The sequence below is a fragment of the Cydia strobilella genome, chromosome 9, assembly GCF_947568885.1.
Source record: "Cydia strobilella chromosome 9, ilCydStro3.1, whole genome shotgun sequence".
Classification (NCBI taxonomy): domain Eukaryota; kingdom Metazoa; phylum Arthropoda; class Insecta; order Lepidoptera; family Tortricidae; genus Cydia; species Cydia strobilella.
The window spans coordinates 10376334-10399127 of record NC_086049.1 but is presented as its reverse complement, the minus strand read 5'-3'; the positions used below and the strand labels follow the sequence as shown (position 1 = coordinate 10399127).

The 22794-nt window shown below is 42.5% G+C and overlaps 1 protein-coding gene across 1 annotated transcript; it reads right to left on the bottom strand.

The window, feature by feature from the left end:
- Window positions 1-1810: 1810 nt before the first annotated feature.
- Window positions 1811-21492, bottom strand: LOC134744264 (E3 ubiquitin-protein ligase ZNF598). Its single transcript, XM_063678012.1, has 9 exons — window positions 21215-21492; window positions 20890-21141; window positions 16952-17037; window positions 14778-15016; window positions 11015-11129; window positions 10439-10596; window positions 7347-7505; window positions 6460-6653; window positions 1811-4124 (listed from the first exon to the last, which is right to left on the bottom strand). Exons 1-9 carry the CDS (start codon window positions 21380-21382, stop codon window positions 2985-2987), a joined length of 2511 nt encoding a protein of 836 aa, XP_063534082.1. The 5' UTR covers window positions 21383-21492; the 3' UTR covers window positions 1811-2984.
- Between the last annotated feature and the right edge of the window lie 1302 nt (window positions 21493-22794).

Sequence of the window (22794 nt, the reverse complement as noted above, 5' to 3'; positions counted from 1 at the left end):
ACTCGATAAGCAAGCAAAGAAGCGTTACGGTGGCATGGGTACCAGGACACCAGGGAGTAACGGGAAATGAGAAAGCGGACGAGCTGGCGAGGATAGGGGCGGAGAAGGGATATACATATAGGTCCGGAACCGGTTCTGCCCATGTCAGCGGATGTCACGAAGGGAGTCATAGAGAAGGTAAAAGAGATAAAAGCACTGAGAGTATGGGAAGAAGAGGCTGGATGCAGACAGTCGAAGATGATGATTAAAGGTATAGATCACAGGAGAACCAGGTGTCTTTTGAAACTAGGTAAGAGCAGTCTAAGACTATTGACAGGTATCATTACAGGTCATAACACTCTCAACAGACACCTTAAGATAATGGAAATTAGCAGAGACTTCTCCTGTCCACATTGTGGTAAGGAGACTGGCTTTCACTTACTAGCAGAGTGTATTATGTATGCGGCATCGCGATATAATAGTTCTGCAGGAAAACAAGAAGATTTGAGGAGAATAGTGTGGGAATGCCGCCGGGACAGTAACCTGCAGCTCCAACTTCAGGGAACTGGGCTGAATGAACGCGACACGTGATCGACAGCCCGCCTGCCTCCGGCCGGGCGTCCCTACACTACATCTACATACTTTACCATACTATTATTTTAGATGATTAAAATGAGAGATGTCACCTTGCAAAATAAACATTTTTATTATATTCTATTCAAATTTACAACCTTAACAATTAAAAAAGATTAAGATGAAATCTGCCTTTATAATCAAGTAAAAAAACGAACAAGTAAGCATGTTTACTGAACTGGCAAGTTTGAAGTGGACACGTCTCGATTTAGCACACCCAACAAAAAAGTTCATTAGTGCTTATACCCGAATCAAAGAGTTATTGATTGTACTATTTTTTAATGACCACACCATTCACGTACACTACTTTTTACATGAAAGAAAATGAAAAGCGAAAACTAGGCCGCTAAGACACTTAAATAAGAGAAGCAAAACCGCATGTGCGGAAATACGGGTAAGGCCGGTGATTTAGGGGGTTGAACCGCCTAATATGCGGTGGGTTTAAAATGTCTGTGCTAGGCAAATTGGACCACATATACTAATCTATGAATTGGACCACAACACACACTCGATTCGGTTGAGCGTAGGGCTAGGAAAGCGTTAGTGCAAGTCAAATTGTATGTCAGTAAAAAAGCTAGAATTTCACACATAATTTTAATAGCACACTTGTACTTTCGAACTATCAAAGCACTCGCTTCTGGTAAACATGTATTTCACAGTTATTCTACGAATTCTAGAAATAAGTATACAGTTTTGACTCTTATTTCACAGAAGTAAGTTTCAAAATTGTAGATGATATTAAGAAAAGCGACAACAATACATTTTAATGTTTAATTTCAGATTCTCTCGATTACAAGTAGTCCCGCAAAATAAAATTCCAGAATCCACTGTTTATCATTGTGTATTTAATAAACAAAACAAAATATAAATATACATAACAGGATAATCAATTACAATCATCATATTGGTGTAAATTGATCAGTATATGACTATATTTAATTGTGTATTATGTATCTACCTACCGCAGAATAATGGTGAAATACCTGTGCCAATTATCGTATTACAAATTTTGTACCGGATTTTGTAGTCGCTACTGATGAATGTATTCCTGTTTGTGATTTTGTACCTTAAATTAAACAGAGTAAACGCGATACGAAGTATCAACTGAAGATACCACGCGGCCTAGATGATTCCAGTAATATAGATTTTCTGATAAGGCACAAAATCATAAATCATAGCCAAAATAAAAAACCATCAGTAAATCAACAACTACATGTAATTTACAAAGGTATACCAATACCAAACTATATTTTACCGATTAACACACTGATTAGTGTTAAGTGCGAGTTCATACATTTGCTACTCGCAAACTCAAACTCTACTGTGTTAACTATTTATACTGTAGCAAATGTATGAACTGGCATTTTACACTAATCAATGTGTAAACCGGGCCCTATATATGTACAAAGGTTTCTTGTTACGTATAGATGTTTATCTATTTGAGACCATAAATAATTCGTCAAATATTTAAATCTTAGCATTAGAGCACCCTAAATTATAATTTTGAAGCAATATAAAAACAGCTTGAGCTAAATTTAGACCAACTAGGACCACTCAAAAAAATTTAGCTTTTAATTTTATGGAGCAAACAGAATGTTTTACGAACATCAATCTACAATATTACGTCCATTACGCGACTTAAAGCTAAACATCATATGTTTATGTAGGTACCCATTAAATTAACAGCATACAAAATGGCCCTCGGTAGACTATATATATTTTTTTACTGATGTAGGCCTCATGTTAAAGATTTTTTCTGTAAACAATGTAGGAAGGACAACGTATAACTACGGTCTTTATCGAGTGAATTTGAAATACGCCTGGAAACATCGTCTTACACTATGTACATAAGCTCGCGTATCAAACAACAACAAGACCCGCAAGTACTACAGTATTTATGTCAAAGATATCACATTTATTACACGTTTACCTTAACAGTACCACTACAGAGTTTCGGTAGCTAGCTATTTTACAAGACTCACACACGGTGAAAATATATTATATCTTATTATCATCCATCTCGACACCATACAGCTCAGAACTATATAAAGGTCTTCTACAGACATTAGCGCATTATTAAAATTATTAATTAGCTCTCAAAGTATACGATACATTTCTGTAAACATGCATCGATGCAGTTAATTTTTCATGACACCAAGGTACAAGTATTACAAAACGACCGCTCAGTTGAGATATCACTTTAGTTAAATCTCAGGAGACGTCTCAGCCGCTATGGGAGCGTACAACGAGATCTCTCTAAGCGATATCTACAGTCACGGTGGAAGTGGTCAGGGGATTTGAATAGATCCAGTGTTCGCGTTGATCAGCTCGGTAACACTTGGTGCGGGCTAGTGAGTGGGCGAGTTGGTTTGCTAGCGGCCGAGCGGCGGCCAGTGCTTGGCGTCGTGCGCGGCGCGGTCCGCGGCCGCCAGCAGCTGGCCGCACGCCACGCACGTGTCCAGCGCCACCTTCCGCCCCACCACCAGCTCCTGCTGCTTCGCGATGTCCGGCAGCAGCGCCACCAGCTCCGCGAACAGCGCCTCCGTCTGCCCGCCGAGCGCGGCCGAGCAGTGCAGGTAGAACTCCTCGGCCCCGATGAGGCTGTCCCGGAAGGCGCGCGAGGCCACCTTGAAGTCTTCCATCGCTTCGGCACTTCCGAGCGCGGCTGCGAATTTGTTCACGAGCGCGCGGTTCCTGTTCTCGAAGTTCAGCGGCGGGATGTACGAGTGCACGGGCGCGTCGAACGTCTGCCCCGAGGAGTTCGTAAACGTCATCCCGTCGCAGGCCGGCCTAGCTTTAAAGCCGGGCGGAACGCCGTTCGGCACCTTCTTTTTAGTCTGCTGCAGCACAGTTTTCATGGGCAACGCGAAGTTATTAACGGGCACTACGTTGTTAGATTTCGAGAGCGACGGGAACTCCTTGGCCGCTAAGGAAAAATCTCCGTTCCCCCCGTTGCGTTCTTTCTCGTTGAAGGTGACCGTGTCTATGGTTTTGATGTTCCGATGTTGAGTGGGCGTGTTCGCGGAGGCCGCCAGCGTGGTCGGATCCATATATTTCAGATCCTCTATTCCGTTGACGAGGGTCAAGTCTATATCGTAGACGTTTTCCTTTCTCGCGCTGTTCTGCTTCTTTTTCTCCTTCTTGGTTAGTTTGGCGTCCGAGTTTGTGGGAGGAGCTTGGACGGGTTGCGGCTTAGGCCGGGGTTGGAGTTGCGGCCTGGTTTGCGGCTGGATCGGCTGCTGCATTTTCTTAGCCTTCTGTTTGGTGTTGACGGGGAGGCCGGGGAAGTCCGCCACGGGGTTGAAGACAGGCTCCCTGGGCGGGGGCGGGTCGGCCCTGGGCTTGGGTTTCTCCTTCTGCTTGGAGATGGTGATCCACTGCGGCGGCGCGGAGGGCGCGCCTCCGCCCGACAGCGCGGGGAAGGCGTCGCTGCTGAGTGGTGCCTTCTTTGGTTGAGAGTTAGACGTGTTTTTCTTTAGAGCTTCCATCTCTTGACTGTTGATCATGGCGACCTGCATGAAATTAATTTTATTTAATAGCTGTATAATACAGTAACTTTATACATTTAGCGTTTGCGTCAAATCCGGTAATTCTGATTTTTTGCATACTTGTTTATGATGTTGGCCCAATGAATAATCCAAGTTTGTGAAAAATGTTTGTTCAATCTAAAAAATAAGCGGCGATTATAAGCCTAAAAGACTAGTTTTAAATAGTACCTTCTCAAGAAGTTTTTAAAGTAGACTAAAATTTGCTACAATACGCGACTAGAATTCTCTCTGTAGAACGTGTGTAGAACCGTACCTAAATCGTACCGTGCCTACCCTTTTTTGGATTAAAACTAGTCCTTTAGGGTTATAATCACCCAAATCTAAAAAAAAATTGCGGTTTTCTCGATTTTTGACAAAGTTGCGTTCGGCGCTCGAGGTCTCAAACTTGGATTATTCATTGGGCCAACATCATGAACAAGCCTGAAAGAAACCGCAACTACCGAATTTGACGCAAACGATCCCCGTTACAAAAGGCGACAAAGTTACTGGATTATGTATTTTATATTACATTATTAATTCAGACACTAATTTCTTAATGCTTTACGTGTATCCTTCTTCGCCCGTCAGTCACTAGAGAGTAGCAGATGTAAAAAAAATTTGTAAGGCGGGAGTCGTTTTTAGGGTTTTTAGTGTACAATTATAAAAAACAAAGATAGATATAACTCCGTAATAGATAGATACAGTCTAAGGAAAAAATGTGCCTCGAAAAACAAGAAAATTTGATTCTCGTTCAGAGGGCGCTACTAGTTTTGGCCTACAGTCGTGTAGATGGCGTTGACGGTTTCGTTTGTTATTTAACAATTTTAACGCATATCAGTGAAAGAACATGGGTCAAAATCATAAAAATGCAAATAAAAAAAACCATTTATCTCTATTTAAATACATTCTATCGTATTTTTATAAATCTTCATTTTTAGTTTTAAAGTGTGTCGACAGATGGCAGTGAATTTACTGGGGTTACAAAATTTACTATGACAGTACCGCTCTAGTATAAGTTACTCTATGTAAAAACGTAGGTTGGTGTTGGTACACAGTGAAACAGTACCTTGGGCGGCTGGTGGGTCGCGGAGCCCACGCTGGGATGGTCGTCGCGCGCGCCGAGCGGGAGCGCGGGGAAGCCGTCGTCCGACAGCGGCCGCCGCGCCGGGATGGACAGTACCTTGGGCGGCTGGTGGGTCGCGGCGCCCACGCTGGGATGGTCGTCGCGCGCGCCGAGCGGGAGCGCGGGGAAGCCGTCGTCCGACAGCGGGCGCCGCGCCGGGATGGACAGTACCTTGGGCGGCTGGTGGGTCGCGGCGCCCACGCTGGGATGGTCGTCGCGCGCGCCGAGCGGGAGCGCGGGGAAGCCGTCGTCCGACAGCGGCCGCCGCGCCGGGATGGACAGTACCTTGGGCGGCTGGTGGGTCGCGGCGCCCACGCTGGGATGGTCGTCGCGCGCGCCGAGCGGGAGCGCGGGGAAGCCGTCGTCCGACAGCGGGCGCCGCGCCGGGATGGACAGTACCTTGGGCGGCTGGTGGGTCGCGGCGCCCACGCTGGGATGGTCGTCGCGCGCGCCGAGCGGGAGCGCGGGGAAGCCGTCGTCCGACAGCGGGCGCCGCGCCGGGATGGACAGTACCTTGGGCGGCTGGTGGGTCGCGGCGCCCACGCTGGGATGGTCGTCGCGCGCGCCGAGCGGGAGCGCGGGGAAGCCGTCGTCCGACAGCGGCCGCCGCGCCGGGATGGACAGTACCTTGGGCGGCTGGTGGGTCGCGGCGCCCACGCTGGGATGGTCGTCGCGCGCGCCGAGCGGGAGCGCGGGGAAGCCGTCGTCCGACAGCGGGCGCCGCGCCGGGATGGACAGTACCTTGGGCGGCTGGTGGGTCGCGGCGCCCACGCTGGGATGGTCGTCGCGCGCGCCGAGCGGGAGCGCGGGGAAGCCGTCGTCCGACAGCGGGCGCCGCGCCGGGATGGACAGTACCTTGGGCGGCTGGTGGGTCGCGGCGCCCACGCTGGGATGGTCGTCGCGCGCGCCGAGCGGGAGCGCGGGGAAGCCGTCGTCCGACAGCGGCCGCCGCGCCGGGATGGACAGTACCTTGGGCGGCTGGTGGGTCGCGGCGCCCACGCTGGGATGGTCGTCGCGCGCGCCGAGCGGGAGCGCGGGGAAGCCGTCGTCCGACAGCGGGCGCCGCGCCGGGATGGACAGTACCTTGGGCGGCTGGTGGGTCGCGGCGCCCACGCTGGGATGGTCGTCGCGCGCGCCGAGCGGGAGCGCGGGGAAGCCGTCGTCCGACAGCGGGCGCCGCGCCGGGATGGACAGTACCTTGGGCGGCTGGTGGGTCGCGGCGCCCACGCTGGGATGGTCGTCGCGCGCGCCGAGCGGGAGCGCGGGGAAGCCGTCGTCCGACAGCGGCCGCCGCGCCGGGATGGACACGCGGTTGCCGGAGGCCTGGGTCAGTCGGAAGTTGCTCGCGGAGGTCGGCTGGCTGTGCAGCTGGATTGACATGCTGGGTTTTGCTGATATAATGAATATATGTTTATACATTTATCCAGGTTCGTGAGATGAAAAATAAATTGATTTAAAAATCATAGAGGAAAGCCATGGACTGCCCCCCTACCCTCTGTCCAATTATTAATTTAGTTTAGTTCAAGGTGTAGCTCCGGCCAGCATATCCTGCTGCAAGGGCTAAGAAGAGGAGATTACGAGGGGGAGGCGATGTTGAGGTAAAATTCCATTTCCTAGTTACTCTTTTGTGAGTTACAGGTTACATAGTAGAGTGGCCGAACAGGCTTTAGGTTACTTTTCGCTCGTGTCGTCTCGGACATGAGTATATTTGGTATCAGTACATTCAGTATGATGTCCTGAATACAAATATATGGGATGACAAGCGCGAAAGTGGTGGGGGTAGTTGCTGTGACATCATAAAGTCGGCAGTACAAAGTTTTTTACTTTTTTCTTTTAAACATACCATGTGGGGTACCAAATGAAAGGGCTTTGTGAGTAGATCACAAATATATAACATACTGTAACATTTTCACCCCCAACCACTTTCGCGCTTGTCATCTCATATATTTGTGTCCTCATACTGAATGCACTAATACCAAATATACCCATGTCCGAGACGACATGAGCGAAAATCGATTTCTAGAACTTCTAGACCAAAAACCGACCCTCTAACACGGGATAGAAATGATACTACCGTTACTTACAGTTCCGCAGTATGGTGGCGGCGACCGGCGGCGCGCGCTGCGAGGAGGCGGAGGCGGAGGCGGAGGCGTGCGCGGGCGCGGGCGCGGGCGCCGGCGCCGGGCCGCTGTCGTTGCCCAGCGCCGGGAAGTTGCGGTCGTTGCGTGCTAGCCCGTCGCCTCCTGCGACACAAGACAATCAGTTGGTCGCATACTCGTTACAAAATCAAATGAAGCTAGAGAAGCCGAGTGCAAGCGAGTTGACTAGATTTACTATGATTTACGAATCGACTAACGTCATGCGGAGTGAAATCTGAACAAAATTCAATGTCGTATTAAATAAAAATGACATGGTTATTTTTATAAATTTTCACGTATTTTAATAATGTATTTAACAACGTTAAATGCAAGATAAAGTTTACTCCAATGCGAGAGTTTTAACGGAAGTTGGGATACTTTAAAGCCACCCCTGACCTTTTTGCTGTAGGTTTATAGACATTTAGAGGTTATTAAAAAAATAAAACATTTTTAAATGTCGAACTATTACTGAGCTACAGCTTACTGTAATTGTTGAGTCGTGGTTTTTTGTATGAAAATGGATTTTGTTGAGCAGAGGGCGGTAATAAAATATCTACAAAAAAAATATTTTACATCAACTCAAATCCATCAAGATATTGTGGCAACTGTAGGGGAGTGTGCAGTATCCTATTACATAGCGAAACGTTGGTGTCGAGAGTTTAAGTGCGGAAGATCAAGTTGTGAAAACCAACATGCCGGTGGACCACCTGTAACGGTCACTCCAGACGAAAACATTAATAAAGTTCACGATATGGTGGCGCAAAACCGGCGAATACGTATCAGGCAAATTGTTGAAGAGACTGGCTTGTCATATCATGTAGTGCAACAGATACTTACTAAAGAATTGGGTATGAACAAGATCAGTGCAAGATGGGTGCCACGAATGTTGACCATTGATCAGAAAAGACATAGAGTATTGATTTGCCAGCGTCTGTTGGATATGTACCAAGCTAATAAAGATAATTTTCTCCATAGATACGTAATCATGGACGAGTCTTGGGTACATCACTATGATCCCGAAACTAAAATTCAAAGTAAGCAGTGGAAACACAGTGGTTCTCCGCCACCACGTAAATTTAAAGTGGCATCGTCTGCAGGAAGGGTTATGCTGTCTGTATTCTGGGATGCTCAAGGAATAATCCTGGCTGACTATTTGAAAAAGGGAGAGACTATTACAGGGGCCTATTATGCAAACTTTATTCTAAAATTGCGAGAGGCTATTAAAGAGAAACGCCGGGGCAAGTTGACAAGTGGCGTACTCTTCCACCAAGACAATACTACCGTCCATACGTCCTGTGTCGCTAAGGCTGCCATACACCAAGCAGGCTTCGAATTGGTGGAGCACCCACCGTATTCGCCTGACTTGGCCCCCAGCGACTACAGGCTATTCCCAAAATTAAAGGAATTTTTACGTGGAAATTTTTTTTTTATAATCAAGAGGTGATATCTGTTGTGGAGGAGTGGTTTTCAGAGGTCGGACATTTTTTTTTTCAGGAGGCTATTGAAATGCTGGAGCACCGATGGAATAAGTGTATTAGTGTTGAGAGAGACAATGTAGTAAAATAAAAAATTAATCTTGAATGTAGTTTCATTGTAAGAGGGTTAGGAGTGGTGCATACGGATCAACCCTCGTACGTTAGCACGTTATTTTTTAACAACATCATCATCATCATGTCAGCCGATAGACGTCCACTGCTGGACATAGGCCTCCCCAAGGCTCGCCACTCCGACCGATCCTGTGCCGCTCCCAACCACCGAATTCCCGCGACCTTCACCAGGTTGTCGCTCCATCTCGTTGGAGGCCTACCGGCAGTTCGTCTTCCGGTACGCGGACGCCACTCCAGAACCTTCCGGCCCCACCGGCCATCAGTTCTGCGAGCAATGTGCCCCGCCCACTGCCACTTAAGGTTTGCAATTCTGCAATTTTTTCACAACGTATTAAGATTTTAGTTTGAACCAATGTAATGCGCGACACTTGCTGCACGGATGGTGTGGGGCTTATACAAGTAGAGCGCTCTATGTAGGGTAGACTGGGGACAATTGAAACAATTTATGTTTGATGGCCTGTAACTATTTAATTATTGCAGTTAGAAAGCTAGAAAGGTATGCGCCTATATTACTAAACCTTATTTATTTAGTTATTAAATAAAGTTTGTTTGAAAGCCTTACCGCCCATGGTTATGTAATGATAGGAAATCAAAAAAGAATATGGGGGAGTGGTTCAATTGGCCAACTTGAATTGAATTGATTGAATACTTTCGGCAAAATGAATGTTTTTTTATTACGAGTATTTCTAATCTATTTTTAATAACAATCACTGTATACCACTATTACTACTTATTTAAATAAATACATTAGCACCTGAAAATCAAAATAAAATTGTGAGACTTTTAAACTTCTTTGTTGCGATTACCACGCAACATATTATTAGCTTAATCAAACTAGTTTTAATGCAGCAATATGATATTACGAATTACGATAAAGAAATTTTAACAGAAATGCATACTTAATACTTATGTTTCATACTAAAGCTTGTTTCATATTAGATTATTTTAAACCGGGTCACTCACGTATTATTAAGTCGAATAGCTCGAATAGTCGAAGCTTGTTTCATTTATAACAATGTTTCAATCATAACCACAACAAATACTATAGGATACAAATACTACTATACTTCCAGTCCATATATGTGAGCATTTCAGTCGTCCCCAAGCGCGTTGTTTCTACCGTCCCCACATCGCAAGTTTTACTTCAAGGTCAAATATTATTTACAAACAACAATCCATCACTGTTTAATGGCAGTTAAAAGATACCACAAATCACAATTCCCATACAAAACACCAAACGCATATAAGTACCTAATCAAAACACATAAGTAAAAAAAACGAAAAAGTATGCGAGCACAGAATGACCGACCGCATAGACTGAGTACTGCGTCACATGCATACGTGTAGTTTTCAAGAAATTTGGCTTGTTTCAATCATAATGTGTATCAATTTTCCCCGTTCTACCCTACAAGTATCAATACAAAACATCACCTTTGTAGGCCTTATGTCCGGCGCCGAGCACGAGGTTAGGCGTCTGCGGCGCCGCCGACAAGCGCGGGAACTGCTCGTCGCTGCGGGTGTCGATGCGCGGCGCCTGCTGCACGGGTGGCGGAGGGCTTATAGATCGCTCCATTTCGCGCTCGCGGTCCCTGTTATATAAACAAAATATGTTATTAACGCGGCAGGGCCCGTCAAATAGAGCAACCAGAATGGGCACAGGATACAATCCGTTTCTTGAAGCATCGGCTGCTGTCCCGCCGATGATGCCGTCACCGCCGGCAACTGTGCGAGCGTTAGGACTTAGGACGTAAAGTAAGGACTTTAACAGGCGTGGTTCACTCCACGATTTCGTCGCGTCGTTACAAGTACATGCGGCCCCATGCAGCCCATACCAATTTTGGTGTCTAACCATAGCAATATTAGTAACTGCCGCGCACAGCTACGGAACGGACGCCTGCTCGCGCTTGCGCCACCTTGCACTCATATCTGTCGTAATAGACGCGTTTTGTTAGAGAGTGAATCTTTAGTACTATTATTTATTCTGTGACTTTAGTCCTTGATACCGACCTAGGAGCCCGTTGGGCCTGCGGGTGCGGCGTGATGTTGAACTGCAGCTCCAACGTCCGCGCTTGTCGCGCCGCGCCGCGCGGCATGTTGCGCCCATGCACCGTCGCCTTGTGAGCTGCATGTTAACGAACAAGAAGTCAATTATTTATTTCTTACACCAGCTTCAGTTTCCATTTCTCCCTTGACGATCAGTCCTGTGAGGCAGTAACATATTAAATATATTAAACCGGGTCACTCACGTTTATAAAGTCGATGATTGCTCGACATTTTTCGCTCCATAACGAGTAGCATTTTCAAGGAGCGCTCGCGTTGGTGGCCCGACGCAGACTGCGGGCTGCAGCTCTCCGCAACCGATTACTCGGTGCGGGCGACGGCGCCGGCAGGGGAGACGAGAAACTACCCTCGTTCTCGTAAATGCTCGTTATGGAGCGAAACATGTCGAGCAATCATCGACTTTATAAACGTGAGTGACCCGGTTAATATATTTTCTCAAACATGCTATGTAATATTGATATTACGTTCTTTATATTAGGCTGGGAAGTATCACGTTTCAGGCGCGGCTAGACGAGAGGTCTGTAATGAAATTTCATACAAAGTTGCAGGCCTAGGCCGAGAAGTGGCTTTTTTAAAATTTCTATTTCACATATAATTGTGGCACAGCATCATGGCATTCAGCCATTAAAAAAAAACTATAAGCCATATTTGCTTTTTGGTTCGTTTATGACATTCTGCCAATACGCCTATTAAAAAAAAAACTATATTTGATTGATATATATGTATAGTTCAAGCAAATCTTGTCAGTAAATAAGAACAAAAAAAAACTATACTCATCCTTTTCTTTTGGGTGTTAGTACTAGTGTAAGACAATGATAGTATGATTCTCTCTGTCTATGTTTGAAATAAGACAGTCCTTTGACAAACTATATAGCTACATTACACGTTTGAGAAAAGCACTATACATACATCGGCGTGAAAACGGGTTGTCGGCCTCATAACTATCCGGCCTCACTACGTTCGGCCGTATATTCTATTCGGCCAGCCACCCCTTCCTTCCCGGCCTCTGTAGTAATGTACTATTAATACGTTCAGTCCTGCTTTAGAATTTGATTGGGGAAAGTTAAACCTAATCAACAATTACGCACTCTGGAATCGCGCTTATGAACTAGGAAAACGGTAACTAATTCGTTTTACTCGACAAAACAATAAATACAACGTGATCTTTACCTCGAGACTAGATAATCTCTCATCCCCTTTTTAACCCCCTTAGGGGTTGAATTATCAAGCGTTGAAATAACTTTTTTTAAATCTTATATTATGCCTTTCTAAGAAGTTTTAAAGCATTTTGTAATGGACTCAAACTTTCAACCCCGTTTTAACCCTTTTAGGGGATGAATTTTAAAAAACGCTCAAAATTACTTTTCTTGTATTCTAATAACATGCCTTTATACAAAAATTCAAGTCCCGCTCTCAAAAAAAATGTTTGATCTCCATACAAAGTTTCAACCCCTTTTTCAACACCTTTTTTTTAGGCGATGAATTTTCTAAAACGCTGGAATTAGTTTTCTTGCTTTTTAATAAAATGCTTTTAACAAAGTTTCAAATTCCTAGCTTATAATAAAACTTGAACCCCATACAAACGTCCATCCCCTTTTTCACCCTCTTAGGTCTTAGGGGTTGAATTTTTCAAAATAGCTTCTTGTACACTTTATAAATGCAACCTGGTGTGCAAATTTCACCTTTCTATCGTTTGTAGTTTCGGCTCTGCGTTGACGAATCAGTCAGTCAGTTATTTATATATATAGATTATTATTGTATTACCTAACGTAGACTTCAAGTTCGAAATAAAAATATTTCATTTCATTATGGCGGCGTTCACGTGGGGCGGGGTCAACTGGGAATACACCGTGTATTTCTTAAGAGTGTGCTTTTAAATAAATAAATAATTTTGAATCACTGGTGTCAATCAATGACAAATGTGCTATCAAAGTGTAAACACATTTATGATAAAGCTAAACTATATTAAGTCCGCTAATGTGTTTGATATCAAATGTTACCATCCTCGAATTCTGATGTATAAAACGTTGCCGGTAATATCATGAATGTCAATTTAATCTCTTGATAGTTGTTGCGTCTAGTGCCTAGTTTGTAGTATTTAATGAATCTATGAGATCTAGACTGCTGAATAAAACGATAGACGGACTGTAATCACTAATTTTAATTGCAGTAGTTACAAAAATAATCTTAATTTATTTTAAGGCCGTTCCATCGGTTTGCCGCTGTCTCTGTCACATTTCGCAAGAAAGAACGGGAAAGATCATGCGCGCCAAGTGTCAATTTTGATCGAATTTTGTCGATTTTTATTTATTTTATAAACGTTACCCTACAATATCGAAATTAGAAAGCTATGAAATTACTATTTAAGTTAAGATTGTTTTTTCTTCTTTTTTTGTTTATAGTGTCACATGATAAATAACCGAGTAAAGTAGGATTAAAAGTCCGAGTTAGAGGTTACTTTGGGAATTAATTGTATCGAGCGAAGTGTCATAATTCGTGTATCGGAAGCTATGATATTAAAGATCAAGAACTACATATATTTTTTCCACGTCTACGAATATCAACGCCTCTTAGAAAAACATGATCATATAAGGAGATTTTTCGCCTTCTGGCTCAGGGAACCGCCTTAACGCGACTCGATATGTGTGCGTTCCGCGAGCCGTTATTTTGATTCTGGAGTCCTCCCGCGGACCGGCCCCCGGGCCCGGCGCCGGCTAACCGGTCCGGTAACGTGACGGTGGACGTCATCGCTGTTGCTGTGGAGTTAATGGGGTTGGCAACTGTCAAAGGTTTGCAGAGATGGCGCCATCATAGCTTGCCCCTTTTTCTATGAGATTTGGCTTAAAGGGCTGGCATCCAGGGCATTAAAAAAACAAAAATTTGACGCAATTCTAGTGATTGACAGGGCAAGCTATGCTGGCGCCCTCTGCTAATTATTTCGACCGGCTAACCCCATTTGATGCGGCGGCGGGTTTGTCGCCAACAATCGTGGAGATATTACTACGGGGAAGAACCGTTTCTGTAGAACACAGAAGTTGCACAGTTTCTATATAGAATAGACCAAGGGGAAATACCCCCTAACAACGGGGAAGTACCGCGTTATTGTACCGTAACATTTATTTGGTCGTTGTATGCACAATATGCACATACAGGGTGTAATCGATAAGTGTTTACATGCGGTTATTCCGTAAATATAACAGATATATAAAAAAAAGTGACATCGAAAGTACGTTATCCAATGAGTAAAATAATTACATCAATATGTTTTTTTTTGTAATACTGCAATAAACGATTATGATTCTGATAATATCGAAAAAAATAATAGTTAAAACGGCCCCATACATTTAGTAGCGGAGAGTTCAAAAATCGGCGACCAATATACGCCACCAGGTTTGACTTTGAACCCCAGTATACGGTACGGTACTTTACATAAAACTCTGAAAAACATCAATAAAAAATCGATATATTAACAGATGTAAAGGAAACAAGTATTTGTAGGTTAAAAAGAATGATCGCCTTTAACAAAATAATAATGGTAAGCATATCCTAAGCTAAAGGTAGCATCTATAGATGCAATCGGGATATACCTCTATCCTCTGGGTAGTCTAGGCTAAGAAAAACAGAGAGAGTGAGAGATCACTGACAGTGAAACTATTAGTTAAAAGGTCATGATTCGCCGGTTACATAGCCTACTCGTAATTATAATTACCTTTAAGATCAATCTCGCTCCGAAACACAGCGGTGAGATGCTGTCCAGCACACTCGCCCTCCTCGCACAGATAGTGGTCCGTCCGGAAGTGGTGGGCCAGCGCCACATGAGAGGCGTAATACAGGTTCTTGCCGTCGGCGTCGCATAGATGGCAGAATAAGTGCTCCTTGCGGAGGTGCCGGTACAGCTCGTCTGCGTCCATAAAACGCTCCTCGCAGAACTCACAGAGAGGGTGGCCTCTATATATAACATTTAAATTGTATAACTCACCAGGGCGCATACAAGTTCATACTTTTAAAAGTGTGATTAGGTTCACATTTTGCGTCCATGTTCGCTAGTACACTCAGCGTCAAATACTCTGTAGCAGTCAAAGTGGCCAAATAGTTCGGTACGCCATACTAAAGATATGGTATATCGAACTATTTGACTACTTTGGTTGCTACAAAGTATTTGACGCTGAGTGTACCATAAACAAAACTGCACGTTTATATTAAACCATAGACATATATAATAGGTACTTCGTAAAGACCGGCCTTACGAGCACTACGAATGGGGATGGGGTCGATACATTGCAGTCAAAATCGCATTTAGTTACACCAGCGAGCTCAGTCGTGTGGCGAATTGCGCAGTGGAAAGGCGTCACCATTGGTGTAAAGAAAGTATAAGCGTATGCATACAATTCCGTCCGAACACCGACGCTTCGTGGTGCTCGTAAGGCCGGTCTTTACGAAGTAATATATATGTCTATGTATTAAACATAAGAAAAATCAAAATAACGATGGGCAATCTTTGGTGCAGGTACCTTATATTGTTTGAGTAAGTCAAAAACTACGAAAATTTAAGAGGATTAATTGCTTGTGAGCAGTGCTCAAAAGATGATGTTTTATTTTAACTAGGAAATTATAAAATAAGAAAGGTGATTAGGACCTTATGAAAAAAACAACTTATTTTGTCAAGGCATTACTTCTACAAAGAGGCAACTAGAAATCAGGAGATATTTGACAAAAAATACAGAGTACATATAGGAGAGAGGGACAACTGGAAGGTGGAAGTCAGGCACCCAACGACTATCTGCTTTACGGATGGGTCAAGAAGAAGCTCGACGAAACTAGCAGGGGCGGGCATAGTTATCCCTAAACTGGGAGAGAAGGTATCGGTACCACTGGGTAGGTATGCCAGCGTGTTCCAAGCAGAGGTATGTGCCATAGCGCGCTGTGCGCGTATAGTGAATGAAAGTATACAGCAAGAGGGCGCTGTTGTAATATATACAGACAGCCAGGCAGCACTGAAAGCACTAAAGAAAATATCGGTCACCTCCTCTCTAGTGAGAGAATGTCGAGAGGAGCTGAACTCGCTAGGCAAGCATAGAAATGTCACGGTGGCATGGGTACCAGGACACCAGGGGGTGACAGGAAATGAGAAAGCGGACGAGCTAGCGAGGATAGGGGCGGAGACGGAATATATAGGTCCGGAACCGGCTCTGCCTATGTCAGCGGATGTCACAAAGGGAGTCATCGAGAAGGTAAAAGAGATGGAAGCACAGAGAGAATGGGTAGAAGAAACTGGATGCAGACAGTCGAAGATGATGATTAAAGGGATAGACCACAGGAGAACCAGGTATCTCTTGAAACTAGGTAAGAGCAGTTTGAGACTGTTAACAGGTATTATTACAGGTCATAATACTCTCAATAGACACCTTAAGATAATGAGAATCAGTGCAGACGCCTCCTGTCCACACTGTGGTAGGGAGGAAACTAGCTTGCACTTACTAGCAGAATGTACTATGTACGCAGCACCGCGATATAATACATTTGGTAGAGACATACTAGAAGAAAACGAACTAAAGGATATCGAACTTAAAGATGTCCTTCTGTTCTGCAGGAAAACAAGAAGATTTGAGGAGAATGGTGTGGGAATGCCGCCGGGACAGTAACCTGCAGCTCCAACTACAGGGAACTGGGCTGAATGAACACGACATGTGATCGACAGCCCGCCTGCTTCCGGCCGGGCGTCCCTACACTACATCTACATCTACAACTAGAAATCACTCTTATTGACAATCAATTATGTGGTACCTTTTAATTGAAAATGTTATATGTTGTAGAAAAATTCTATATCTAAAGTAATCTTATAGATGCAGCAACACAAACACTACAAAGTACCATAATATTAACCTGTGTGAGGTGTCATCAAGATCTCCTTTTCGTCTGTGGTGAGCCAGCTCCTGCCGCGTGTAGCATTTCCGCTCATTTGTAAATATCTAAAAAGGAAAAACGTATAATAGTAATATTTGCAACACAATTCAAAAATATATTGCGACTTCCATTTTATTAATTATTATAGAAATTCTAATGGAGTAGGTAATAATAAAAATAAGAGATGGGCCGAACATTCGATAATTATTCGGTTTTCGGCAAGTTTTCCAATGTTAGCCGAATTATTCGGTAAAAATGCCGAATATTCGGAAAATATTTTTTATTGTGTTTGTCTTGTTGTTGAATCAAGTTGCGGCTATCAAACATGTTGAATCCATAGGATGTTTTGAATTTTGGAGAGTGTTGAAGATTTGTTTACAAGTCTCTTCTTTTAACCGATTTGTTTCTAGGGAATTGTCTAGGAAGTGATTCATCTTTAGCTGCTAATGAACCAAATAATTCGGACGAATATTCGGTTCGGTAAGATCTGAACCAAACATTAGGCCGAATATTCGTATTCGGTAAACTCCCTATTAGGCTAATAAAAATAAATCTCAGTAACTTTTTAATAAAATTAAATAAGAAGGAAACTTTCCGTTTTTGTTACAATAGGGTATTTTCCACATGTTGAATTTTATAACTAAATCTAGTTAAATAGATAGAAAATGAGTAATTTATCACAATAACTTAAAAAATAAATACAAGACATCAGTTTGAGAAAAAATAAATAACTTCCTAATAGGAAAAAAATAATGGTACCATTCAATTCCTTAGATTTTATTAAAGAAAAAATTGTATGGCAACAATATACATAATAAACGCAATATTTCACCGACAAAATCGCAATTTCCTTGTTTTCCACGGCTTCTCATTCTTCTAAGCGATAGCGACGTTACATGCTGACGTCACGATGTGATGTCATTTTGTATGAAGCGTTTCGTCAGTAGTGCGGGTGCACGACTTTGACCATCATTTGTGACTTTTGTATTGCTTTAAGACAATGGGTCCCATTCAGACATTTGATCCTCAAAACAAACCTGATCGACTGATACCATTCATAAAAAATTGTAGAATACCCTATTGTTAAATTGCAAGTATGTTTGACTCATAGTTAGTGATGTGATCCATAAATTTCCTTCTAATAGTTATGTTACAATGTTACAACATGTCTCTGAAGTAAGTTAACGTCCCTCGAATTTATTGCACATTATAAAAATAATAAATACAAATAAAAAAACCGGCCAAGTGCGAGTCGGACTCGCGCACCGAGGGTTCCGTACTTTTTAGTATTTGTTGTTATAGTGGCAACAGAAATGCATATTCTGTGAAAATTTCAACTGTCTAGCTATCACGGTTCATGAGATACAGCCTGGTGACAGACAGACAGACGGACAGTGGAGTCTTAGTAATAGGGTCCCGTTTTTACCCTTTGGGTACGGAACCCTAAAAATCATTTATCCTAATTAGGTAATTAGTGGCTTAAAGTTTCCTAATGCAATGGACACAATGTATTGTGGCCATTCTAAATTGTTTACTTTATGTGCAAACAAATCAAAGATACAAATAATGTTGTATTAAAGAGTTAGGCATGTATCACTAAGGCATGCATTGAGGCTAGCTGAGATAAGAAGAGGAATCTGTGTCAGCATTGTCTCGACAACCAGTCTGGCCTAGTGGGTAGTGACCCTGCCTGTGAAGCCGATGGTCCTGGGTTCGAATCCCGGTAAGGGCATTTATTTGTGTGATGAGCACAGATATTTATTCCTGAGTCATGGGTGTTTTCTATGTATTTAAATATTTATATATTATATATATCGTTGTCTGAGTACCCATAACACAAGCCTCCTTGGGCTTACCGTGAGACTTAGTCAATCTGTGTAAGAATGTCCTGTAATATTTATTTATTATTTATTATTATTTATCTATTCAGACATACATTGTTGCAAACTTTTATTGCGATATATATCTTGGAAAACAGGTATCTTTCACAGACTGCACAAACAAAGAAATATCAAGAAGAATTAGACAGACGTGGAAGACGTACTGGTCTGGATATATTCAAGGAAAAAATACCAATGAAACTAAAAAAACCGGCTTATTATGATTACGAAACTGGTGGCGTTTGTGTAGGTTTTTAACTTAACATATAAAAAGTTATAATTTGAATTTTAAAATAGGTAGCGTATTATCAGCAACTTTAAATGTGGATAAATTGCCAATTATTCCACCACAACGCTGCATTCTATATAAGTGCAGAAAAAAAACCCGGCCAAGTGCGAGTCGGACTCGCGCACCATTACGCAGAAACCGCAAAAAAATCACGTTTGTTGTATGGGAGCCCCACTTAAATATTTATTTTATCCTGTTTTTAGTGTTTTTTTGTTGTTATAGCGGCAACATAATTACATCATCTGTGAAAATTTCAACTGTCTAGCTATCACGGTTCATGAGATACAGCTTGGTGACAGACGGACAAACAGACAGCGGAGTCTTAGTAATAGGGTCCCGTTTTTACCCTTTGGGTAGGGAACCCTCAAAAACTAGCCTTTGACTCATCCATTCTACCCTGTCTCACATATGGTACTCAAACATGGTCACTCACAAGAGATATCATCAAACAAATTTAAGTATGTCAACGGTCAATAGAGAGAAGTGTCCTTAACATAAGTTATTAAACAGAGTTAGGAACACAGAGATAAGAAGTACAACATTTATAGCTGCGGCAAAACATATATTGATGAAACAAAAGTACAATTGGGCAGGGCACATAGCCAGGATGAAAAATAACAGATGGACAAAAATAGCAACGAATTGGAATCCAAAAATTGGTAAAGGAAAAAAGGACAAACCAAAAACAAGATTGAAGAAAGACCTAAAAGAAACAATAGGAAAGGACTGAAAAAAAAAATGGCAACAGACAGACAAGAATAGAAAAAAATGTTGGACAACAAGTTGAATACAATAGAAAAAATGGGCCAAGTGCGAGTCGGACTCTCGCACGAAGGGTTCCATACCATTACGCTTAAAAACGGCAAAAAAATCACTATTGTTGTATGGGAGCGCCACTTAAATATTTATTTTATTGTTTTTAGTATTTTTTTTTGTTTATTTAGAACACAAACAGTCACATATACAAATGGATTTGAAATACAAATGTACTTAACATACTTAAGAAACAGACCTGGAGGTTCATTATTAGTATTTGTTGTTATAGCGGCAACAGAAATTCATCATCTGTGAAAATTTCAACTGTCTAGCTATTACGGTTCATGAGTTACAGCCTGGTGACAGACAGACGGATGGACAGGCGGACAGTGAAGTCTTAGTAAAAGGGTCCCGTTTTTACCCTTTGGGTACGGAACCCTAAAAAGGCGATTCGGAAGAGGCCTAGGTCAAAAAGACGTTACGAACATGCATAAAAGTCTTACATATAATAAATAATTGTAAAATAAAATGTCAACAGTTCATATAATAAAGGCTTTAATAATAAAAATCCAAATCTGATATGTGCGAGATTTTAATCAAATTAATTAATACCTTTTGTGTTTTATTGGACTAGGTAACTATTTGTCAATCAAAAATCGAGCACATATCAGCTCTGAAACGCGCAACGGCGATATTATTATTTGATTTCTGATTTCTGAAAATTTTTGAAATATCAATTTCATACTGAATGAATAATTTAGAGAAAAAATATTTAAGGCTAAGTACTTAATAAAATGTGAAATAAATTAAATTGTAGTCAGATTATGCCTTTAGTATACTTTTAAACTTTTATGTATATTTCAAAATGTGTAAATTGAATTGTGTATAGTGTCTGTTTAGTTTATATCGAGTCTGAAAGCCTAATTAACAAATAAAGAATAACATATTTACAATCCAGGTATTGGTGAAAGAATAGCAAAAACTTTACTGACCTTCAGGTGTTTAACACAAAGATCACAGAAATATCTCTCATGGACCTTCCGCATGTGGTCACTGAGCATAGTGAAGGTCCTGAACGGCGCCAGCTTGCTGCAGAGCCGGCAACGGTTCTGCAAGAGTTCCTCATAGGCATTCTTTATCTCCTGACTACAGAATGCTATCTTAAACTGCCTTTCAAACAACCGGTCCGTAAAAACACGATTGCGCAATTCTTTGTAAGGCAGGACGGACTCCGTAAACACGACCTGTAGATAAAATAAACCGAGTAAGTCATAAGTTATGGTTACGGTTTGTATACCAACGAAACAACGTGCTCACCCTCGCCAGGTCTTGCCGGCATATGGGACATTCGTTCTGCAAACACAGCACTCGCATTCGAGTGGAACACTCGGAACATACGGGGTGGTCGCACTCTCCAATCGAGTAGTACAAGACATTCTTGAAACACACTACGCAAGTGTTATTGTCGGCCTGGGAGTCTGCCATGGTCGTTGAATGTTACCAATGGGGCTCTGTAAAAGTCACACTGAATTGTTATATCGTCAAAACTTATATCGTTATAGCGACAAAATTGTAACTCTTGGAATAAGTCGAATATGTACCCACGTACGTAAATGAAGGACGAAAATTTGTGCTATCCAAATTTGACAGGCAGTGTAGTTTTGGAACTTTAAAAACCGTAACCGGAAATGAATTAACCGGTATTTAATGCAACGTTGCTACTACTCCCGATACATAAAAATCGTAACAGATCATCGCACCGCACCAAGGTTGACCTTGTTGCGGTGCGACGGTTAGTTACGACCTTTGGACTGTCTAATTTCAAACGTAGACAGAGAGAATCATACTATCTTTGTCTTACACTAGTACTAGCACCCAAAAGCAAAAGATCCCTCCACACTCGTGCGCGAATCGCGGCACGAAGTCGGAACGTGAGTGTGGAGTCAATTTCGCAGATCTGCAAACTAGCCTCAACACTCGCGTTCGCGGCTTCGCGCACGTGTGTGGAGGGCGCTGAAGGATGAGTATAGTTTTTTTTGTTCTTACTTACTGCCGATTTGGTTTGACCAACTATAGTAAAAAACGAGCGCGTAAAAACATATATAGGGCCCTCCACACTCATGCGCGAATCGCGGCGCGAAGCCGCGAACGCGAGTGTGGAGACTAGAGTCGATTTCGCCGATTAGCGAACATGATTAGCGCGCATGAGTGTGGAGGGCCCTTATGGAACAGACTGCATTTGACGGCTCCAGAGTATACGTTCCGAAATAGTTAAACAGCAGCAACACTCGAAATTTAGCTTTTCATGCGACTTTTAAATGTTGGAAAGGCAAGATAATTTATTAATTAAAATATCATATTCTAACAGGTTACAAAATAGCATTTTCGCATGATTAAAGCATATTAATTTAATCGTAATCCTCTACTTTTAATTTAAAATGCTGCTATTTAATCACTGGATACGATACAGAACGATCACAGCCAACCGTCACGACGTCGTTCGTCAGCTGTCTGTCACTGTCAATTCCGATTTGATTTCATATGAGCGACTGAGCGAAATATTTTGTTCTGGCATCTTGATTTTAAATGCATTTAATACAGTTTTATTACTGGTAAAAATAACATATTGAATTGCAAATCGCTGACGACCGTCACTATGGATGAATATGTAAACTACATATTATTGATTTTGGTTATATTGCCAGTCATCCTATTTATTAATTTGTGGGCAGGAATTGGTTGGGAGTTGTTTGTTAGCAACTGAAGAAATAATTCGGGACTAGTTTTACCTTATGATATTGGAGTTCATGCGAGATGTTTCAGGCTACGACTAATTTTATCATTGTTATTTATTAAGAAGTGACCACTACTTGTTATCTAAATTCTTATGAAGTGCC

What these genes read in the sequence shown, in the direction of transcription:
- LOC134744264 (XM_063678012.1), bottom strand. Translation starts at nt 21,382, where the DNA reads ATGGCAGACTCCCAGGCCGACAATAACACTTGCGTAGTGTGTTTCAAG. An exon ending in CGGACATAAGGCCTACAAAG is followed by an intron (nt 7,506 to 10,438) that starts GTGATGTTTTGT and finishes CTTGTGTCGCAG; the next exon opens with GAGGCGACGGGCTAGCACGC. An exon ending in CGACCCACCAGCCGCCCAAG is followed by an intron (nt 4,125 to 6,459) that starts GTACTGTCCATC and finishes AATTTCATGCAG; the next exon opens with GTCGCCATGATCAACAGTCA.